The sequence below is a fragment of the Oreochromis aureus genome, linkage group 2 (genome assembly GCF_013358895.1).
Source record: "Oreochromis aureus strain Israel breed Guangdong linkage group 2, ZZ_aureus, whole genome shotgun sequence".
Lineage (NCBI taxonomy): Eukaryota > Metazoa > Chordata > Actinopteri > Cichliformes > Cichlidae > Oreochromis > Oreochromis aureus.
Window position 1 is genome coordinate 25,315,255 of NC_052943.1, and position 23,987 is coordinate 25,339,241.

A 23,987-nucleotide genomic window follows, 5' to 3' on the forward strand; every position below is an offset into this window, starting at 1 on the left:
AGTCTGATTAAATCCAACTAATGCTGGTTCTATTCAGTGCATTCCAGTATCATCTATGTGCCCATTTTTGCTCCTTTATTAGTCCTTAGACAAGCCAAAAGCATGTGTTGTTTGCTATGTGCCCTCCGCCTTTCTTGATTTCAACATATAAACACATGGTTGCTGTATTACATTAAAATCACATGCTGGAATATTAAAAAAAAAAAAAAAAAAAAAAAAAAAATCTCTCTTACCAGCTATAATGGAGTCTCCTTTTTGTAGTTAAATCCATGGTCTGATCCTTCAATCTGTAGTTTCAGGGCTTGTTTAAGGCTTAGCTCCGTTTCCCCTATGGGATAGTTCTCTAGAACATCCTGGTGGCCCCTGTTTTGAACAGTCCGTGGAACTGATACCCTACCCAAGAAAACCTGATTACCCTGTAGATGATAGTTGGGGTTGGTCATTATACCATTCCTCTTCTTCTCAGAACAGCTTTGCTGCTGTATGAAAAACTGATCCTGGCACTGTCCCCTTTCCTGCTGAACTGAACCACCAATCATGATCTTACAATGAGGATCTTTCACTGCAATGTTAGCTACCGATTTGTTAATGGCAATTCTCTTGTCAAACTGGGTCATCTCATACTCCAGAACCTGACCTTGGGTTGAGCCACTGTTCTTGATTTTCTTCTTGTCTCCCAGTGTTGTTTTGCTGTTTGCTGTGCTATTTCCAGTTTTAGTTCCCTTTGTTGATTTAAGACCAGATTTCAGCTGAGACCAGTCAAAGTCACTGGATGGAGATGATGGCTGCTGACTAATGGACTTTGTCGTAGAGGAGGGAGATACAATAGACTGTCTGCTCCGGCTGCGGGGCAGTGAGTGCTGCTGAATCTGTTCTGTAAATGTCAGTCCGTGAAAACTGTCAATGGGCACTGTCTGTGCTGTGGCTGTAGATGATGTGGTTCTCAAAGAGGAGTTTTTTGAACTCTTAAGAGAATTATTTGACAGGGAGGATTTCTGTCTGTCTACAGTGGAATCAGGAGATTCTGACGGTGAACTGAAGGCATGCACAGGCCCGTTCTGTAGACTGCGTCCAGATGACTGCACATCTCCTGCCCCAGTGCTGCCAGAACTGCTTGATTTGATGGTGAGGGACTGCATTTTACCAGTCACTGCCAATGGTGTTTTTTCTTCCATGGTATGCACTGGGGAGGGGTTACAGCCATTTAGAGTTGTAGCTCCATATTTTTCAAGAAGTTTTATAATCATTGAATGGCCACCTTTTGCTGCTACTCTCATTGCCGTTCTTCCAAACTGATCAGCGTGGTTGGGGTCAGCACCGTTTTCAAGAAGTATTTGTACAACGTCGATGTGACCCTCCTGGGCAGCTATGCCTAGTGCCGTTGCTCCCTGATTGCATGTGTGATCTACATGTGTGCCATTCTCTATCAAAAACTGCACGACTTTTGTATGGCCTTGCCATGCAGCAGACTGGAGGGCAGATCTTTTTTCATTGTCACAGGCATTCACATCAGCGTGATAGTTAATCAGCAGCCTCACCATTTCAATATGCCCTTGCCAGCAGGATACATGCAGGGCCGTTCTGCCCTCAGTGTCACAAGCTTCCACATTTGCGCTATTTTCAAGGAAATATTCTGTCATGGCCAGCTGATTTTCAAGTGCTAGTATGTAAAGCGTCGGGCGTCCATCTGCATCTTTGTAATCTATATCAGCACCGTGGCTCAGCAGCAGTTCAACAATCTCCCTGTGACCTTCTAGTGCAGCTACCCTGAGAGCATTCCTCCCATCATATCCCCTCTGGTCAATGCATGACTTGTGTTCCAGAAGAATTTGCACACAGTCATAATGTCCCTCTTGTGCAGCTAATATCAGCGGTATTCGACCATCATTATCTACCTCTGTGCAACGAGCACCTTGTTCAATAAGGGCATCGCAAACTTGCCGGTGGCCCTCAAATGAAGCCATGTGTAGCGGGGTCCAGCCTGCATCATCCCTGTGATTCTCATCAAGACCTCTGTCCAGCAGAGTTCTGACCACCTCCACATTACCCTGAGCAGATGCAATGCTCAGCACAGTCCTTCCCTCACTGTCAATACTATCAACAGCTGCCCCCCAAAAAAGTAGTGTGTTGACTACAGATGCATGGCCCATTGATGCAGCAGCCAGAAGAGGGGTGCGGCCATTGTTGTCTGTATGATCCACATCAGCCCCACCTTCTAAAAGCAAGTCAACTACATCTACATGTCCTTCATAGCCAGCCACGAGGAGAGGAGTCATGCAGTCTTTGTCACAGTGGTCGACCTCTGCACCCCTGTCGATCAAAAGGCTCACAACCGATGCATGGCCTTTACTTGCAGGAACACAGAGCGCAGCGACTGAAAGGGCAGTCCTTCCATCAACGTCTTCATGATTAACTTCGGCTCCATGGTCCAACAGGTGCTCGACAATTTCTCTGTGTCCCATATAGGCTGCAGCAATAAGAGCAGTTCTTCCTTCATTGTCTGCTTTGTTGACCTCGGCCCCATGTTGAAGAAGGTTCAACACAATGTCTTCATGACCTCCCCAAGCAGCGGCTCTTAAAGCAGTTCTGCCATCGGCATCAGCACAGTCCACTTTGGCACCAGCATAAAGCAGAGCAGACACGACTTCTGAATGTCCACCCCATGCTGCTGAACGGAGAGCAGTCCACCCATCATGATCTGTATGGTTTATGTTGGCCTCACAGCCAATAAGGCAGTTGACCACTTTAGTATGGCCCTGCCTTGCAGCAAGGGTAAGTGCCGTCTGTCCATTGTTATCTTCTAGCTCCATGTTTGCCCCTCTAGATATAAGCAAGTTGACAACATCAAGGTTTCCACTGTATGCAGCATTACTCAGCAGAGTTTTTCCACCAGAGTCACACTGGTTTACAGATGCCCCATTGTCAAGTAGTGTCCTTATCGAGTCCTCTCTTTCTAGGGCCTGTTGTACAATACATGAAGCATGATCATCCTCATTGTTTACGTGTGCACCAGCTTTGACCAGTAGCTGCAGAACCTCCTGTTCCCTTGGTATGGAGGTGCTCAAAGAGTCTTTAGCAGGAGTTCCATTCCAAACCATCCAAAGAGCCAGATTAAATGCTTCAATTTGTAGATTGGAGTTCACAAGATGCAATGCAAATTCCTGCACCTCAAGCGGCTTGAGCTGCTTTGCCCGGCAAGTATAACTCATTGCCAACATCCTATGTCCCTCTGCTGCATTGCACAAGTACTTTTGGGTGCAGTGCTTAACATCTAGTAGCCACTCTGCAAAACTGTAGTGAAAGAGTATTTTAGTGCTCCCAAGGCCATCGACCAATAATTTGGAGAGAATGTCCATCTTTTTCTGAAACTCTTCCATGGTCAGTGTCATGTTTTTGGTCCAGACTGCATGGTACAGTTCTTTGACTGTGAGTGGCCTACAAGTTGCAAGGATTACATTAAGAATTGGTTGTACTTTGGCAAACTGTTTTCTGACAAACAGTCTCTGGCAGAGCCACAGGTAGAGGCCATTAAGAGTGCCCGGGATGTCGCGGATCTCACGAAGCATGATAAAGTTTTCCACCACACCATCCAGGACACGTTCCAGGTAAAGGAAACAACCACTGCTCTTGATGTGAAGTTGGTTAAGCATCTCAGCTGTCTCCTTGGTTAGATGCTGCCTCAGGGCCTCCTCCTGATCCAGCCTGTGAAGGATGTACTGTTGCACGTCCTTGACGATGTAGGCCTTACGCAGATCATCAAGGCTGATTTTGCGGAATCCTGAAACAGAAGAGAAGGACATAAGATGAGACTGATGGCAAATTGAGCTAATAACTTACTCAGTATATTAAAAGATCCAAAAGATTAATTCAAGTATGACCTTTGCTGGATAATTTGCTAATGATGAGTAGAGTTACTCTCCCCACACTGGTCATGTCTGACCTTGAGATCCTGCCCTGTACTTAGTCACTGATCATGTACCTTTGGATAATTAGGTTAAGCCAACCTTATTTCCCAAGGTTCTTAAGATAATTAATAGTAAAGCCAGGTTGTTAAAGAAAATCCTTTCAGAGGAATTGAGAGCATAACCCCTCTAACTGCTGGAAACAGACACAATCAGTGGGTGTCCACTCTCAGCTTAGCCTATAAAATACCAACGAAAACAAAATCATGTCAATTAGTGGCTTTAGTGTATTGGCTAAAACAGCTATTTCAGCTTAGAGAGTGCCAGCATTAGGTAAAAATGTATAATAATTTAAGTATAAACATGACTGAAACAATGAATACAGCGTAATAAAAAAAAAAAAAAAACAAGCTAGAAAGCCTTAAGCTTATGCAGATAACCATTTAAGAAACGAATCTCACACCCTGAGAGAAAACATAATTTATTTCAACACTGGAATCCACTACATTGGTGATTCAGCCCATTCATTAATTGCAGAGACTAATCAGCTAAAGCATATCTGCTGTAAAATGGAAGAGAGCAAGGGACACGTTATTTGCATGACTGTAACACATCAATGGTCTGTAAAACATTTCTCCAATGCCTTACTTATCATGCAACATGCTCCCACATTGACCTTTAGAAATCCTACTGGGGGGAAAAAATAATCACAGTGGGTCTTAATGAATGATCTTTAATGGGAAATCCTCTCCGAGACGTGGAAAAATGGCTCCAAAATGGCCTCTGCTAATGGGCATAAAGTGAACTTTCCTCCATGCTTAAACAATCTGTTCATGGTCTGTGTAGTCTGCAGCCTTGAGGGCAGTAGGAGCATTTTTGCATACTTTTATTTACAGTTCCCATGCTTCTCAGGGTTACTAGGACAGGAAAAAAAGTCAGCAGAGGCTCACTCAGTGTTGTTGACATACTGTTTTTTCCCCAACATCTAACAAGCCTCCTACTATGGGAGCAGCTTTTGTGTTTTGCTCCCTAAATTGATGTGCTTCTTCGCCAGCCTGAGCATCAAATCATTAAAATAAAGATATTTTATCTTCAGATAAAACAGCTTAAAAGAAGAGAGCATTTAGAAAGGTTTACTAAAAAGTTCAAAACTTTTATTCTCCATAGTGAAATGTGATTGCTTTGGTTATATAACATCTCTCCCCAGTATGAATCAGATTCTGTCACCAGGCCTGGAGCAGTCCTCTGTTCATCCGACTGCTATTGAGTGGGTAGAAAAGACAGTGAAATCTTATTCCACATAGGCCCAGTGGTAACCACACACTTCCAGGCCAGATAGCAAACCTGATGACTTTAACAAGAATTCCCAAGCAGGCACTGACAGTTTGGACAACAGATCCTGGTAAACAGAAGGAGCAACAGGTTCCCTTTATCGCTGGCTTCTGTGTTTGTTTAAGATAAGCAGGTTCCTTCAAACAGTATCTCACAATAATTCCCTTTTATTCTGTCCTTGAGGCCCTTCGTCACATTTCAGCCTGTGAAAAACTGGTTACTTGGTGAAATTAAAGCACTCACGCTTCGGGTAATGGTTACACTTTATTGTAAGGTCTTTACTTTACAACCTAAAGCCCACTGAGAAGAATGTTTTAATCAGTACTGTATAAATAAAACTGAATGAAAGAATGTAATCTGTCATACAAGACAAATATTTACTTTGTATTTACTTTTTAAAAGGCACTAATTACACATCATGAAACATCTTATGACCAACTTGCTAAGGAGGGAACAGTTACTGGGATTAACACAGGACAGGATAAAATAGGATTTATGTAAGATTTCACCCAGAGATCTAATATACAAAATCACGTTCCATTGTTCTTTACATCTGTCTGTATTATTTTATTTCTTTAGTGATGTGGTGGCCTGTGGTAGATCTAAATGAAAAAGAGGAATAATAAACTAAGAATGTTTCTTAACTACAGTCAAGAGAGAGGTAGAGATCTCTCTCTCTCTCTCTCTCTGAGACTCAACAGCCAATCACAGTTCTTGAACTCCCCACATTTGTCTGCATATAGCATTATGTAGTATTAAGTCTACAATCTGGGACAGAATGAAAACCTGAGTAAGGGAAAAACTATAAAGTCCCATACTAAATAAATAAATATTTTGCAAATATTAAATATGAACATATAAACAGGTTTATGTATGGGGCGGTTGTGGGAATTCTTTACATTTTAACAAGCTTTAAAGTAATATTCCCCATCATTATAGCCACTGAAAGGCCCTAACCCACTTCTAGTATGCCACTGTTTTCAGTAACTGTGCACATTTTCCACACTCCCTTCAGCCTCTTCTCTCCAGCTCCATGAACTCCTGTATCAACTCCCACGACTTCAGTCCTGGAGGAATCACTGACATTACAAGAGCCAAATTCATGGCAAGCATGTGATGTAGCCATGTAAAAATCACTTCCGTCTCTGAGTACTTAGAACCGTTGTGATGTCTTTATTTCATTCATTTCATTCTTTGTTTACAAACCTTGGCTAAGTACTCATTTAAAAAGCATCCAGAAAAAAGCACTTTGTTATCATGACTCTGGGGTTACTTCAGGGTTTATATCAAAAAGATACAGACTTGATTGAAGGCACCACATGATCCTAATGCGCATTCCTGTTCTCTCTGTGTGCTCACAACTCCCCTGGCTGAAACTTCAAGCAGCAAAGATCAAATTTCAGCCCATCATGTTATCATCAGAGGATCTCTCACTCATCCTTATCTCATTTTGTCTAGCCTCTTGTTTCATGTCAGGTGTCCAGTGTGTGTGGGGGGTTTGTTTCCTTTTTCCTTTTTCCCCTCAGCTTGAAAGCTAATCTAACTGGTGTACATGCTTCCTTTCTCTTCTACTGTTCTGCTTTGCAGGCCAGTGCACAATCACAAGTGCTCCACTTGACACAAGCACACAGTTTCACATTTACATTTACAGTCTCTCTGTCTCTCTCGCTAACGACAGAGAGCTTATGTCTGGTGCGACTTTCTGATGCTCGGATGTCAGTGATGGGTCCTTTCTGATGCTCGGATGTCTTTGTGATGGGCTCAGCTGGAACAGGAAACCTACTAGTTTCTGGACCAAAAATCCTTCTTTCAGAGGCATTCTAATATTTTATATCCAGCTGGAACATATAAACCCACTAGTTTGGAAGGGGGAAAGAGGCCATATATAATATATATATAAAATAAGGATATATAAAAATATATATATATATTATACGCTATTCAGAGATATATATATATATATATATTATATATTATATATATATATATATATATATATATATATATATATATATATATATATATATATATATATACATATATATATACATACATATGTATAATCCCCCCCCCCCCAGCCACTGATTTTAGCAAAGTATGGCAACCAATTTTTTGGCATGATGATGATTTCTTCTATTCACAGTGGGACTAAGAAAAACATTCAGTATGCATTACAGCCCAATTCTGGACATGCTGCTCTATCATGAATACTTTCTCTGGGGAACAGAAGAAAAATGCTTCTGTGCCGTAGTTTATGATAAACAGTTTCTTCTACATTCCACGGTCGCTGACACACCAATTATGAAGATACAGTGAATAGGAAAGCTGGAGGAGGGAGGAGGAGATCGAAATTTGACTGCAGCCACCATGAAATAAAGCACTTGCTCAGATAAGACAAAAAAAACCTACAAGAAATAAAACAATAGACCTACTTAAGTGCCTTTGCTCAAAACACCAAAATTACATCTCCCTTCAGTCACATACTGAAAGATAGACTACAGTTTCCACTTAAGTCATCAGCAGACATCACTTCACTGGATATCAACTGTGAAGTCATGGCAATATTATTGCCCTACTCCTGCCGATAAAGCAATAAAACAACCGCAGGGGGAATGTCATCCAACCTGCATTTGATGACTGCGGTGTAACAGGAACTACTATTAAGTACTACACAGGAATGCATGAACTCTCATTGGCTACAGATACCCAGACGCCTTCCAAGAACCATTTTCTTTCTTTCCAAAACCCAGCAGTCATGAAGGCCTAGATTTTGCACCATTTTAAGTAGGTTACACAAACTGTAGCTGAGCATTGTGTGTGTTCACTCTATTTGTGTGTGTGTGTGTGTGTGTGTGTGTGTGTGTGTGTGTGTGAGTGTGTGAGTGTGAGAGAGGATGGTTCAGACCCAGAACAAAAGCGACTGCTAAACAAGCAACAAATGACACATTCATCAGGGTGAGGGATGCAGCTCCTGAGTGCAGGCCTCTGAGCCAGCTGCTGCTCGTTACAGAGCTGGATACCAGCCACAAGAGACAGGGTCTCGCATACAAAAGAGTGACTGTTTGCTTTCTAGATTAATTTTTCAAATGACGAATGAGCCAGCGTGTGTGCGCGCATGTCTGTCAAAAAAACTTGAGGTCTAAGCTCATCAACTGGGACTGTGGAATGGCAGCTTCTCAGATTCAGCACGATCTTTCGCGAGACACCATCTTAAGTCACTGGATCCATAAAGAAAACAGAAACCCAAGCCTCACTGCCCTCTCCTCAGGCTCTCCAGTAAACCCGCGCTCAACCAAACGTCTGTTCGACAGCTGCAGCGTTCCCAGCTCCAAAAAACACGAGAGAGCCAACCTCCTAAACACAAGTATGTGGAAGAGAGTCAGCTCCAACGGTCTGCAAGCTAAAGTCCTGTGCAAGTGTGCTACTCTTCAATCTTTGAAAAATACTGCTGAATTCTTTGTTTGATTGTTTACAGACTCCAATTTGGAGTTTAACAGTCAAAAGGCAACAACTCTTTCTGTTTTATTTTGGATAAATGTGGCTTATTCACAAGTGAGAACAGACTGAGGAACTGAGATCTGAGAGGTTTCAGCTCAAATCTGGAGCTGATTTAACAGCGCAAAGATGCAAACAGTTGCCATGCTACGCGACCACCAGGCGAGACGCAGAAATGATTACACTTAACAATTAATTTAGGTTTGCTTGAGGCGAGGCACATGAAAACACTCCCGCCCAAACATGCCTCTGCTGACTTTCAAACGGGATGTGAAAGAGTTTCCAGTCAAACCTGTTGTAGGGCAGCTGAATAGAGCTGATGTGTTGGGGGTTGGGTTAACAGGAACATATTCACAACAAGGCCACCTGTGCAAAGAATACTACATCAATCATATAAAAATCTATGCAAAACACAGTAGAAATACTAGGTTTTTTTCTTCTAACCCACAAAGAGCTTAGTTATTATTTTGAATGGCAGAAGCTCATTAAGATGGTGACAAGAGGCTGAGTCAAGGCAGAGCACCTGTCTACCCCATATGAGATATCTACTCTAAGAGACTTGTCACTGCTGTTACAGCTAGCTTCTTGCAGCTGCACAGATGGCTGCAAATTTCATTCATGTCAAAGATTCTAACAGAAACCCCAAACAACAGACACAAATCATAAAAAGTAGCATGGCATCTGTTCCAAGTGCAAATTTATCCATTAGCCCATTAAACTTTCAGACTGTCACAGTGTCCTCTGTGAGTCAAATGCTAGTGTTTTCAAGTTTTAGGGAATAGGGTGATGATCGGAGCACATCAGATACTATGAGCGAGGTGTAAACTAACTGTGGGAATTCTCTACTAGTTTACAAGTTTTGGATGTCATATAATTCCCTCAAATATGTAAAAATGCTAAAATAAGTTGCCAAATATACATTGGCGGTTATGAATATACCTTGGCCCCCAACCTAAATAAGGGCTATGTTTGGAAGTGGATATGTTTTAGACTGGAATTCCCATGGAATCTATTCCAAACTAACTGTCACTGAATCATCAAATAGAACCGATTCTTTCTGAAGATGCAATGTTGTAGCTTTGCAGTAGCAGTAAGCTTCTGCAACACACTTTCTCACCATGTTTTTGTTCATCATTACCCAGGCTGACCTATCAGTAACCTCATTTGGCTCTACCGCCACATGTTTCCATTCACCTGCGTAAGAGACTGCTCAGACTAGCTTGACAGCAATCAAGTCAAATAATCCATTATCTGCGATCAACAAGTGTTGCCAGGTAGGCCTGGAAGCATTTTGGGAAGATTTCGCATGTACAGATGACAGATTCAGCATGAGGAAAGCTTTGACGGCTTGCTGCGGAATCAGACACTTGCAAAGTCATTCTTGGCACACAAGTGAAGAGAGAGTGTGGTATATTTAAAAGATAAAATATGTCTTTAGTTGCAGCAACCAACTGAAAACTATCCCAGGAATTCTTGAAGGGTATTTTAATTAAGGCTTAATGTAAAAACCCTTCAATTAAATCAAAAACCAACAAGTCTTGCTCTGTACCACCAAAAGAAATTAAAAAAAAAATAAAATAAAATCACAGGTTCATTAAAATCTGGCAGAGGCATGCCACATACCAAAGGGCATCACCTCAGGAAGGAAGAGGCCAGCAAGTTTTGTTCGCCGTGCTCACAGTCATGTGACTGCACTGCAGCACCCAAGGTGTTATAGATACAGACATGGTAGACCTGTAATTTGCCCGGCTGTCAGACGGCATGGTGGTAAAATTACAGTATTCAACAGGGATTATGGTCTCCAGCTCATCCAAAGTGAGGCTCAACATGCAGCCTCACAGACGACAACTTATACATGAATATGGACATAAATCCGTTTGTCCGTGTAAGCCAACTGAAGAAGAAGAAAAAAAAAAAAAAAAAAAAAAAAAAAAAAAAAGAGGGGTAAGCTTATTAATAGCGTCTTGCTTGCTTTTGTTCGCCACAGTGACACAGAATCTATAATGAAAACTAAAAAGAGAACAGAGTGAACTTTGTGTTTTAATAGCAGGAGGCATTTGTTGAACGTGATTTTGGTTTAGTGTTGAGCAATTTAGTCTCTTTGGTGAAGGCCGCAGCATGACCAAAATATGTTGGAATCAATTATTAAATTCTTTTGACTATTAACTGTGGAAGTGCCTTGGAGCTGCTTCTTCTTTCACTGCTGAAAACTCTTGGCATTGTTAAGCTCCAAATTCATCTGTTGTTTGTGCAACCATATATCCAGTTGTCCAAACTGTGCCACAAAATGGCATTTTACTGTGGAGTCAGTAAGCAAAGCAGTCTTTGCCTCTCTTCGGGGAGCATTCCACAGCAGAAAAGAAATAAACCGTCCTCGCTGCTTTATGACTGTGTTTGTCTTGTCAGTTGGCCAGTAGATCTTGCGGTCCCTCCAGAGAGGTCTTACATTTGACCAAAAAGAAACCTAACCAAAAAACACACACATCTAGTGCAAAGTTAAGAGTTTTGCTGACCTTTCTGTGAAGGGACCGTCTTCCCCTGTGTTGGATTCAACCATAGGCCTCTGGACAAAGGGCTTCTTGAAGAAGTGCGCACACTTTAAAACAGAGCTGCTCTTTTCTTTTGTGGTCACTAGTGGTAAATTAGTTCAGCTTCTTGGCATGTTGGGTTAAGAAAGCTCCATTCATGGTGGACAGAACGAAGGTGGAAGATGTGGTTCAAGCCCTTGCTAGGGTGGTCTACCCTCACCCGAAAAAGACACAAATACAGGAAACAGAAACATAGACCCACCCCAGAGTAGCACAGTTTCCTGAAAGTGTAGCTTTTACTACACAATAGCTGTGAAATCTAATGACTTATCTATATGCAAGCAGTCCTGCAGATTACTTTTGGTTTTTTTAAAACAAAAAAAATCCTCACGAGCATGAGCAAATATGTCACGTTGGGAAGGAAATGAGTTAACCCACCATCAAAATGTCTCAAAGGATGAGTGTCTTTTTAAAGCAGCCACACACTCCTGTAACATTCCTAAGACTAAGCTGGGGTATAACCGTATTAATTAAAGCTGTGATTCATAACCAAGACAAGCTTTTATGTGAGGTTTTGTGGTGGCTACTTTCCAAGTTTTGACTGGTAGGCCCCCCTTAACGCTGGCAACGTTGCTCCTTTTCACCCACTTGAAGAAGTAAAATCGGGAAAGGAGTTAAAATAATTATGTATTTTATTACAGTGGAAATCAATCTAATTGAAGTTGCTGTAACACTCCTAAGCAGGAATGTGCTTGTTTAAGGGGAGTCATTATGTTTCACAGCTTCAGGAGCACACTGATACTATATTATTATAACTACTGGCACTCCATGCCTTCACCATCCTTCCTCATCCCTCGCTCATGTTGGCTTTTCACTCAAAATCCTAAATACAGCTTGCACGAGGTTTTGTTTTGTGTTTCCTTTAAAACAGGCTCTATCACGGTTATCTTCCTCCTCCTGTACTCGAGGATTAGTCAGGAGATGCTTGCAGACAGAAGAAGAGATTTCGGTAGCAATTCTCTCCTCACTCCGATTATCTCAGATCTCAGAAAACACATGCCTTGAGCTCTCCATAAGGTTGGCTGTTAGCCAGTAATACTTGAATTAAATAAAAAAAATAAGCTAAAATATGGACATTAGGTAGGAGTTATGATTTTTGAGTGCAGGAGCTTCAGCAGTAATCATCAGCAAATGAAATATTCAGCGTACAGCTCAAACATTGCACAGCCCTTTCTGGATGCTAACTGGTGGAGAGGTTTGCCTCACTGTTCCAGTGGAAGTCTTGCAGAACAGCAAGACTTCCATCCACAAGTACTGCCCATATATGTTTGTGCCAAGGCTGGCAAAAGAAAGGTAAACCAAGTCATGTGAATTTAAGTGACAGTATACAGGACCCACATACACATGTATCTGAGACGCTGTGGCCTGTTAATCTTAAAATTTTATGTTTAGTTCTTAACCAAAAATGTTTTATCTACATTTTTTAAAGTAATCAGCAAAAAGTTAATGATGCAGTTCATTTCTGATAAATTATAAAACATCATTTTAAGCACTTTGTAACTAGAGAACAAACCACAAGACTTTAGATTATCAGACCGAGGCCAAGTGTCTGCTAAAAATACCCCCATATCGTTTACAAGTAAGAGATGGCAGTGATTATTACCTTAGTCCAGTTGTTTATGTTTTGTATTTATAGCACCAGACTGGATTTACACTTTGATCTGATGAGTCGGCCCTGTCTGCATTTTTGTGTCACTGTCAGGAATGTCGTCACAGTGCTACAACTGTGACCTTAGATGACTTGTTGGCTAGATGTCACACTTTCTGACTGGGAAAGGAAGCCATTTTTACTTAAGCAGGTATTAAAGAAATTAAAAATGAAGCCTTGCTTTTCCAGAAGTAAAATGTCAATATGAGCCATCCCCTTATAAAAAATATTCATCAGCTGATCAGACACCTTCATGTAGTCCGTGCAGTACTCTCTCAAGCCCCCACACATACATGCCTGTTGAGAAACAGTGACTTTAACAAGTATGAATCAAACAGTATTGTTCAGATAGGAGCCCTTACAGTCCAGTGATGCCTTCATGTGACAGATGGAAAGATCACATGAGTCTGATTCAAATGCTATGTTGGAAATATGATTTAAAAATGGGCTGTAAGTATTTCAATGAGACCAATAACAAAGTGGGAAAAAAAAAGAAAACAAGATGGCAAGAGATTGAGGTTTGAGCTGAAAAAATAAAAATACACACACACACACACACACACACACACACACACACACACACACACACGCACACACACACACGCGCACACACGCACACACACGCGCACACACACGCGCACACACGCGCACACACGCGCACACACACACGCGCGTGGGGGGCAGTTTTTATTTAAACACCCAACCCCCACCTCGCACCTTCATACAGCCCTCTTTTCTCTGTCCCTGCTCCACCTTCTGCTGGAGGCCTTGATAAATTGGCACAGATTCTACCCGGCTCCCAACCAAAATCGCTGCCTAAGTGTTTCCACTGCGCTACCGCTACAATGTCCTTACAGTAGCACAGCTCAAAGAAAAGGCAAAGTCAGAAAAAGCAAGATTTTTTTTATACTACAATTTGCATCTCGAGAGTGAAATTTTAGTCCAAGTCAAAGGTAACAGTGGAAGTCCGAAGCTTATTCGAATCGGAATGATCACATAACACGGGTCTGCCAGAGGGATACTGTGCAAAATTCTTGTACTCCTCACAAACTGACCACTCTTTGTTTGTGAGGCATTAGCCAAGCGGATGTGAGTGAGGCATTCTGCAGCAGAAGTCAGTATGCCTCCTTCCTGCTCGGTCTCTGAGGTGCTGAAAACTTCCCAAAGCACATTCCACTCAGAGATAGACACAAGGAATAACAGTTGAGCAAGAGACAAGGAACTCTGAGTTTTGCTCCTGGGGAATAAAGTCATCTCCTTAAAAAAATTAAATGAGAAATTCCAGCTGAACGCACTTGCTGCGAGTCAGACTGAAGTGAATTTTGCAAAAATCAAAGGTAACAGAAAGCTTCGAGTTGCTCACATAAAAGGAGTCTGAATTCTTTTAGACATTTTAAAAGTACAGGACCAAAATTCAGGTCCAGTGAGCTCCCTTCAAAACCTTGTGGTTAAAGGTCATTCCTCAAACTTTATCAGCACTGTATTTACAAAACCACAAACTTCGCATTACCACAAACCAGAGTATACTGGGAAACTGACAACCTCCACCACGACTAAAACGGACGCTCATATAAAATAGTAGTTTGCTTTGCAGTGAGCATGAAAGTGGACGCTTTTGGCAGGTCACTGCCATCTCTAAATTGTAAACAATATGCAAGATATTTTTAGGGGACACTTGGCCTCAGTCTGATACTCCAAGTTCTTTGGTCTATTTTCAGTCCACTGCTGCATGAATAAGGAGCATTCATAGTGCCATATTAATAATAAGGTACAAAAGGCAATAGAATACACTGAGTGAGGGAGTGTGTGTGTGTGCGCAAGTCCACATCCGTCTATGTGTGATGAGGAAAAAAAAAGAAAAAGCCAGTCTTGTAGAAGAATTTCCAGCACTGGACTAAAAGCGGAAGACTAGATCCAGACAAAACAAAGACACTGCTAAAAGCATTAGCAAAATGGATAGGTCAAGGCTTACTGTAGTTCTGTAGGAGGATTTCAGTGCATAGACTCAATAAAGAACTGAAATAATAAAAGGTATTAACTGTAAAAGAGTATGTTCATAGAAAAAAAAAAGACATCAGCAAGTCTAAACGGAAAGGAAAAACAAAACCAAATATGTCCTTCACTCCCTTCAAGTAGGGACATCACATCTGATATGTGAGGCTGGCACTCTTTTCAAAAGTAGATTAATTTTTTTGAACCAATTGCTCGACAATTGGAGTAAGAGCTCAACAAAAGCCTGGCCATCATCAAAGAGGCAGTAAAGAGGGAATGAGCTAGTGCAAAAATGGAGAAAAAGAAGATAACTGCCACTTATCAGATTGTTCCACGATGAAACTCCCTTCAAACCATATCAAAAAAACCCAAAACACAACAGACAGCTCATCAAGTACAAACAAAAGAGGTGCAACAAGCAGAAACAGAACTAACATGTTCAAAAAAACCCATTTGCGTCTGTGGTATATAAGACTATATATTCCCCTGTTGACTCCGCTCTGAACATGAAGTGCACACCAGATAAAATCTCAGTATTGAAATTAAAGATTTGGGCCAGACACAACACACACAGGACAGCAGAAAATGTGATTTAATGCAAAAAGCTGCCGAAAGAAAATCAAATAGAAAACTTCTTCCATCTGTGTTGTCTGTGGACACAAAGTTTTGGAAAACGCTTTAAACTAAACTGATACCAATCCACACGGGTTCCTACACAGAACCTTTTAAGTTAGAGGAAAGCGTGGGTGGGCGTGTCTTTGAAATTATGAAGTGGGCAGCCTGCATCACAGTTTGTTTGTTGAATTACACGCATGATGCCCACGAACGACTCAAAGTGAGACTCTAGTGTCCTGAATTCCTGTTTCCACTCTTATATCAACAATGACTAAGAAACAAACTCACAATGGAGAAACTAGACCCAAGGAGTGAAGGGCACTTTTGCACGGAAATAATGATCAAAATAGCTGACAGCTCATTTTCTTGCAGGAGACCTACAGCGGGTTAAATAAGTACTAAATGTGTTACCAATTTTCCAAGTTAATACAAAATGTGCTATTGAGATGAAATTCTCACCAGATGTCCCATTCAATCCACACAAGCAAAGAAATCAAACCATAGATGTCCATAAATTAAGTGTAATAATGAGAAATTACACAGTATTGAACACACTGAAATGTATTTAATACGTCGTACAAAAGCCTTTGGCGATGCCTCCTGTATAGAGAAACTCTTCACATGCATTGCTCAGGGGTGATTTTGGCCCATTCTTACACACCAACCTGAAAGTTTCCTTGAGCCCCTTCTATAAACTTTGAACTTTTGTTCTTTCCATAGATTTTCAATTGGACTGAGGGCAGGTGATTGACTGGGCCATTCTAGCAGCTTTATTGTCTTTCTCTGAAACCAACAGTTTCCTCGGCTGTGTTTGGGATCATTGTTTTGGTGAAACATCCATCCTCGTTTAGTCTTCATCATCCTGACGGCAGCAGTTTTCTATTAAGAATGTCTCTGTACATGTTTTCCATTTATCCTTCTTTTAATTATATGAAGCATGCCATTGTCGTATGCTGGAAAACAGCCCCACACCATGATGGTCCCACCTCCAAACTTATTTACTTTTGGGATGTTATGCGGTGCCTTTTGAGCTTTTCAGCAAACTTTAAACTTGCTCCAACATGCTTTTTCTTTAGCAACAAAGTCTTGTGTAGTGAGCGTGCATACAGGCCATGGTGGTTGACTGCATTTCTTATTGTTTTCTTTGAAACAATTGTGCCTGCTGATTCCAACTCTTTGTGTTGCTCTCCACAAGTGGTCCTTGGCTCCTGGACAGCTCGTCTGATAATACTTTTCACTCCTCTGTCTGAAATCTTGCTGGGAGAACCTGGTCGTGGCCAGTTTATGGTGAAATGATATTCTTTCCACTCCTGGATTATAGCTCCAACAGCGCTCACTGGAACCTTCAAGTGGTTTTGCAATTCTTCTGCAACCAATGCCATCAGTATCTTTTGCAACAATAAGGTTGCCAGGTCTTGCAAGACCCGATTGGTTTTACCCAACTTGGGTTGTTTCTTGTGTGACGCTTTGGTAATGAGATACCTTTTTATAGGGACTGAACCAGCTGTTGTTCATTAGCATTAAGTGGCAGGATTGCTTTCTAATTACTGATAGATTTCAGCTGCTGTCATGACTTTCTAGGTCTTTTTGCACCTCCATTTCTTCATGTGTTCAACAGCTTTTCCCTGTGTCATTTCTCATTATTACAAACAACTTAAAATATGGACATTTTACCTGCTGCATATATGTAAAATGTATTTTAAGAGTCCTAAAGACAACTTTGAGCGTGACCTTTTTGACCAATTATTCTACACAGGCACACTGTTGCATTTAATTTGGAATATATACAGGAATACTATTTGTATTATCTAAAATGACAAGTGGCAAGCAACGTAATCCACTGAAGACAAGCCAGAACATGAACAGACTGCCAACTGAATTAATTTGCTGCTGGGGCTAGATGTTAAAGAAGGATGCTTGTTACCTGTCCTATTAACTTTATAGGATTTTAGGTGCACATTATATTGTTACCATGCATTTCTCTACACACTATACACAGAGACATAATCATACCCGATTAACCCAATTGTGAGAACTCATCATGAAGAAATAACAGAATCAATGCTGGATATAAAAGCTGGAGCACACAGAATCTGATATTTTTTGTTGACTGTCCAGGATTCCAACATAAAATTAATAGAAATATTAGCACTACAAATAGAACTGCGTTTGGAGAATTAGATCACACAAACATAGGCATTTCATTATTTATGCAGGAACAGAAGGAAGCATGCATGTAGCTTGTTCATCCCCAAGCCTGACTGCAAGCATCTCCTGAGGAGGGAGCAGCACAACTATTCAGACTGCTGGGATGTTGTGTAACAGTAAAAATAAGGTAAGGTGAGGGCACTAGAAGCTCCCACATTCAATGGCTTTGGAAAGGTAGACGGGGGACACGCAGCAATGTGATTCTGCGGAGGCAACTTCCTCCCACACAGTTAGGTTTTTGATTAATGTTATGCCAGCTCATCGCCACAGAGTAGGCTGCTGGCCTGACAAGGAGATAATAGCAGCCAGTGTCACAAGACAAGGAAAAGCTGCATCTCTTACAGAAGTCTGCAGTGGTGACTAATCCCTTCAGGCATGTCATAATGTTAGAAAGCATTTGAAGCAGTGACCAAAAAAAATAAAGAATGATGCTGCAGGCTTTGTTTGTAACTGCTGTATTTTTTTGGCAAAATGTATATTATTAAATCTAAAAAAATGGCTGCCATCAAGCGGAACAAGCATACAGCAGTACTGACAATTGCAAGTACTTTCTCATACATCAAACTGTCTCTTTTCAACAGCTCAGCTCAGTTGTAATAATGGTATCACAGTGATTTTGACAATGATGTATTGATTTTTAAAAAACTACACATAACACCCTAAAGCTTTTGGAAAATTGCCTCTGCACTTGGAGAACAGTTATCTCAACTGATCAACAAGAAAAGTTGAACCATTTACCTGTGAACAGTTTGGTAATGGCTTTGTTCTGTCGCCGTGCGGAGCAAATGAGCAGCAGCCAGGGAGGGAGAAACTCGTGGTGACTGGCCAGGAGCTCTGCAATGGTCCTGGGAGAACCCGGGGAGGACCTCTGTTCCCCCTCACCCAGCTGACAGCCTTCATCAATGGAGTCCACAAGCAGGAAGAGCGCCTGCTGAGGAGGCTTCACACTCAAGAGAGGCAGGAGTACACACCTGATGAAAATGGATGAGTAAGTAAGTAAGTAAAATTTATTTATATAGCACTTTTTAAGACAAAAAGCTGTTACAAAGTGCTTCACATGGGAATGAAGCCATGTCAAACAAACAATATAGTAGTATAGAAGCATATCAAACAAAGCAATAGTACAGTATAAATATAGAATAAAACAACATATTTCACACGAACATTACCCAAATGCCTGTCTAAACAGATGTGTTTTAAGCTGTTTTTTAAAAGAAGCCACAGTGTCGATGGTGCGTAGCGGGGGGGGGGGGGTAAACAGTTCCACAGTATTGGAGCCAGGGTTTGAAAAGCGAGATCCCCCTTCGTTTTCAAACGGGTCCGTGGAATAGATAGAAAACCACTATCAGTGGATCTAAGAGTCCGCTTTGGAGAGTAGGGTTGGAGAAGCTCATTGATATAGGTGGGGGCCTCACCTTGTAGAGACATAAACGTAAAGGTGAGGATTTTAAACTTATATCTATACCCAACCGGAAGCCAGTGCAAGGATTTTAGTATAGGAGTGATATGGGAGAATTTTTTACTATGGGTTGCTTGCCTTGCTGCAGCATTTTGAACTGCTTGGAGCTGATTTAGTGAAGCCTTAGATACACAGGAGAAGAGTGCATTACAATAGTCTAGCCGGGAGGAAATGAAAGTGTGGACAAGCATCTCGAGTTCAGTTTTGGAGACAATAGTCCTGAGGTTGGTAATATTTCTTAGGTGAAAAAAGTAGGAGCGGGTCACAGATTTAATATGAGCGTCAAAAGACAGAGATTGATCGAAAATTATCCCAAGATTCTGAGCAGTAGCTTTTATCGAGGATGAAAAGGCACCCAGATGTTGACTAATTTGGGGCTTGATATTCTCTGGAGCAAGGATTAAGCACTCGGTCTTGTCTGCGTTCAGCTGCAAAAAATTGTTTGTCATCCAAACATTAATTTCCTTAAGACAGTCCATAAGAGTGGATAGCTTGTCTAATTCCCAAGGTTTAAAGGAGATGTATAATTGGACATCGTCTGCATACAGATGGTAGGAAATATTTTTGAAGCTGCTAATGATCCAGCCTAAAGGAAGAATATATAGTGAAAATAACAGGGGGCTTAAAACCGAACCTTGTGGGACTCCACATAGAAACTTAGCCGCATCTGATCGAAAGTTTCCCACTGAAACTAAAAGTGTTCTATCCTCCAGAAATGAGGTGAACCACTTTAGGACAGATCCAGATATCCCTACCATAAGATTTAAGTGATGGATTAAGATCTGATGGTCAACGGTATCAAAGGCTGAGCTAAGGTCTAGAAGAAGTAGGACTGAGCAATCACCCCTGTCTGCAGCCATCAAAAGATCATTTGTGACTTTCAGGAGAGAAGTTTCTGTAGAGTGTAGCTTTCTAAAACCCGACTGAAATTTATCAAGAATATTATGCTTCTCCAGCGCTTTCTTTACTTGTAGCCAAACGACTTTTTCTAAAGATTTTAGAGATAAAAGGAAGTTTTGAGATGGGCCTGAAGCTTGACTGAAGTGTTGGATCCAGGTTAGGCTTTTTCAGCAAAGGTTGAATAACCCCCTGTTTAAAGCACCTGGGGACAGAGCCAGATAGCAAGGAACAGTTTATTAGCGTGACCACAGAGGGCCCAATGGTATCAAAAACTTTACAAAATAAATGAGTAGGTAAGACATCAGCTGAGCTCGTTGAGGGTTTCAATTGGGTCAGTATTTCTGATAGATCTTTTAAAGAAATTGGGAGAAAAGATTCCATAATTATGGGATGTGGAAGATCATGATTGGTGGGGTTACCTAAGGGAGTTATGTAACCTCTGAGATGAGACACGGAAGGAGAAAGAAAAAAAAAAAACTGTTACAATGTTTTCATCTTTTTGATTTTGTTTAATTGATGACATAAATCATCTTCTTTCAGGGGTTGCCACAGCAGATCCTGATCTCTAGCATACTCAGCCGCATGTTCCCTTTCACTACTTCCATGAATCTTCTAATTTTCTGCTTCTTCTCCTGCCTAGCAGCTCCATATCGAACAGCCTTGGTACTCTACATATGTCCAAACCATGTTAAGGTTGCTTCTTTACCAGCTCCACCTGTGCTGTCCCTCTGATGTACACTAATGTAATGTTGTTGGCCACTCCCAGTGAAAATCTTAAAATCTTCAGTTCTCCCACCTCCAGGTCGGCCTCCTGTCTTTTTGTAGCATGTATTTAAAGTCACTACCTTCACTACCTCCAGTCTTTGCATCTTCCCTGTCACAACTGTCTCCCTCTCATTCACACACACATATTCTGTCTTGCCTCCACTGGCTTTCATTCCACTTCTCACTAGAGCATACCTCCAACACTCTAGACCATCTTCCACCTGCTCCCTACTCTGTCTGCAGATCAGGCTCATCTACAAACATCCTAATCCAGGCTTGGCCAACTCCAGGCCTCGAGGGCCGGTGTCCTGCAGGTTTTAGATCTCACCCTGGGTCAACACACCTCAATCAAATGATTAGTTCATTACCAGGCCTCTGGAGAACTTCAAGACATGTTGAGGAGGTCATTTAGCCATTTAAATCACCTGTGTTGGATCAAGGACACATCTAAAACCTGCAGGACACCGGCCCTCGAGGCCTGGGTTTGAACACCACTGTCCTAATCCAAGTAGACTCCATCCTGATATCATCTGTCAACCTTGATAGGTCAGTGCATTGTCACTTTTTTGTTATTTTTTATGTTGGTTTAGCTAGCTAAATTCTATATTCACTCTTATTTACCCAGAAAGTGATAAATGTTTTTATTCCCCCTTCTAAAGAGCTCAGATATTCATGCTTATGAAATAAAAACTGTCAGTAATAGTCATAAACATTCTATTGACATTCTCTGCACAACACGGACTTCGCTTCAAGATGAATACAAACAGTTGGTCTAATACAATGAAACAGTGGCTCTACAAGGACACAAGAGTCACGACACAACCAATTTCAGTTCATCTGTTTAAATAGGGAGAGTAAAGGTGTTTAAGTACATCTCCATCCAGCTCAAATTGGATCCATTAACAGGCCTGCTACCGATGATCTGAGCTCAAAGACAGATTTACAGATGATACAATCACTATAATTCAACCCCCCCCCAGCGAAAAATCTTAGCCCGACAGCTAGATTTTCAGCTTTGAGATTATGCCAAAGATGTGGAAGGAGAAAAGTGTTTTGCAACTTTCACAACAATTAAACATGGATATTTTCTTCGAGTCGAATCTCAACTGATCTCCCAATAGCGTTAAAATTGATGCCTGAACATGAACATCTATTAAAAAACAAACTGTAGCATTCAGTAAGAAAGCAAACGTGTATTTTAAGCAAATGCCACATTAACCGTTTATGAAAGTCCAAATGCAAGTGAGGCATGATTCTGCTTCAAGGCTAATATGCAGATCACACGTAAATGTACACTGAACTAATTTTTGTTTGCAGGACTTCTGTTCCACTGTGACTGCAACTAGTTTAAATCCACCATAAGATGTCTGCCTGGGGAAAATGTCATCTCCTAATACTCACAAAATTGCTTCCAGCTCAGCTGGCTGTGATAAAGGATCTGAGGATTTCATATTAGTGACATTTTACTCTGGGTCTAGGTTAATTAAACATTTAAAGGAGGTTGAACAAATCAATTACTCAACATAAAAACTTGACTCAAGAGTAGACATGGCTGCGGGGCATTTGAGGATCTTTTAGGGTAGCTGCCGCACAGATAAAAATCAGTCACCTTCCGGATGATGGGATGGTCTCTTTAACTACCACCCTTCTTTAATGGAACTGACATTGCTTGTAAGCGTTGTCATAAAACACTAGGACGCAGTTTTAACAAGATGTTTTTTTGGATGTTCAACAGCCTGTCACTAACCCTGCGGCTCCAAAGACATTCCCTTTTTGAGGTTCTACCATTCAAGACCTAAATTTTACTTCAAGTTTATTGTCCCTAATGAACATGGGTGCAGGAAAAGCCATGTTATTTGTGATGCAATTTCAGTCTAAATACAAAAGAAGCCACTTCTACAATTAATTCTTCCTGAATACTGAAAGAACTTTGACTAAATCTCCAAATGTTCCCACATAAACAGCCATAACCTCTAAATTACTGATGTTATAATTGGAAAAGTAGCAATCAATCATACTTAAAAAGCTAGAATTAAAAAGTTTGTTCTCTTTTAATTGGTCATTTCAGCAACAGATGAAATCTTGTCCAAAGTCGACAATCAATAGTTATACATGTTTCTGTGAAGCTTGAACTTTTGTTGAAGACTTTACAGAGAAATCTGAACTCTCAGCAGCAAAGAAAAACAGAGTTATGGTCTTATAACCTTCACACTCCAGTGTGATGCTGCTCGGCCTTTGAGAAACACAGTCAATCACTCCTTCTTATGGTCGCAGCCCACACAGAACCTGCAGTGCCATCTGGGAGCCCTGCCAAAAGGAATGTCCATCCACAGGGGTGACTGTGTGTGTGAGTGTGTGAATAGTCATGTTTGAGGCCATGTTGCCTACTGAGACAATCAAATCCACAGTGACAGCAAGCGGTCGAAACAAAGAGCCATTCTTCTCTCACTATTCAGCTTCTTTCAGGCTGTCAAAGAGTCAAAAGACAAGGACTGCAGACAAAGGAAACTTAGCGGGATGTGGAACATGGAGAGAAAATGAGCTCAGGAAAAGCTGATTTAGTTTGCCAGACAAACCTGCAGCATACCTGGACCAGAAAACCAAAAGTATTTAAGCTTCACACGGTGGTCTCTGACTTTTTGTACTAACTTTTTTGTTCTTGTTCAAATCCTTAACATATGCCCAACCCAATGCCAATTGCCATTTAAGTCTAGAGCAAAAAGGAAAAGAAAAAGTAGAAGAGGGGGATGCGAAATGCATCTAACGCAGTCACCATCTGTCATGTTGTATTCGCGACCGCGGCAGCAGTCACTCCCACCACAATGGGCAAAGCGAAGCTTCCAGTGAAACGCTCAGTGAAACGTTCAGTGAAACGTTCAGTGAAGACGTCTGGGGCGACAAGGCAGGGCTGGGCACCGAGCCAGTGCCTTATAAATTTACGCAGCTCATTTTAGAGAGCTAGCCCATAGCCACACACTGTATGCACACCAAAACTATGGTTAGAAAACAGCAAAAATAAAATCCATGCATGGCCTTGACACTGCTCTGTTAATTGAAGAATAACCAGCAGGTGAGTGTAGCTC

The 23,987-nt window shown here is 41.3% G+C and overlaps 1 protein-coding gene across 1 annotated transcript in view; it reads right to left on the reverse strand.

Annotated features, from left to right (window-relative positions):
• ankrd50 (ankyrin repeat domain 50) overlaps positions 1-23,987 on the reverse strand; it is a 38,664-nt gene that overhangs the window by 1,817 nt on the left and 12,860 nt on the right. The window contains exons 3-4 of the mRNA XM_031728608.2: positions 18,519-18,751; positions 234-3,778 (exon numbers count right to left, since the gene is read on the reverse strand). Coding sequence (XP_031584468.1) covers positions 237-3,778; positions 18,519-18,751 — 3,775 coding nt within the window. The 3' untranslated portion in view covers positions 234-236. The remainder of the gene's footprint in view (positions 1-233; positions 3,779-18,518; positions 18,752-23,987) is intronic.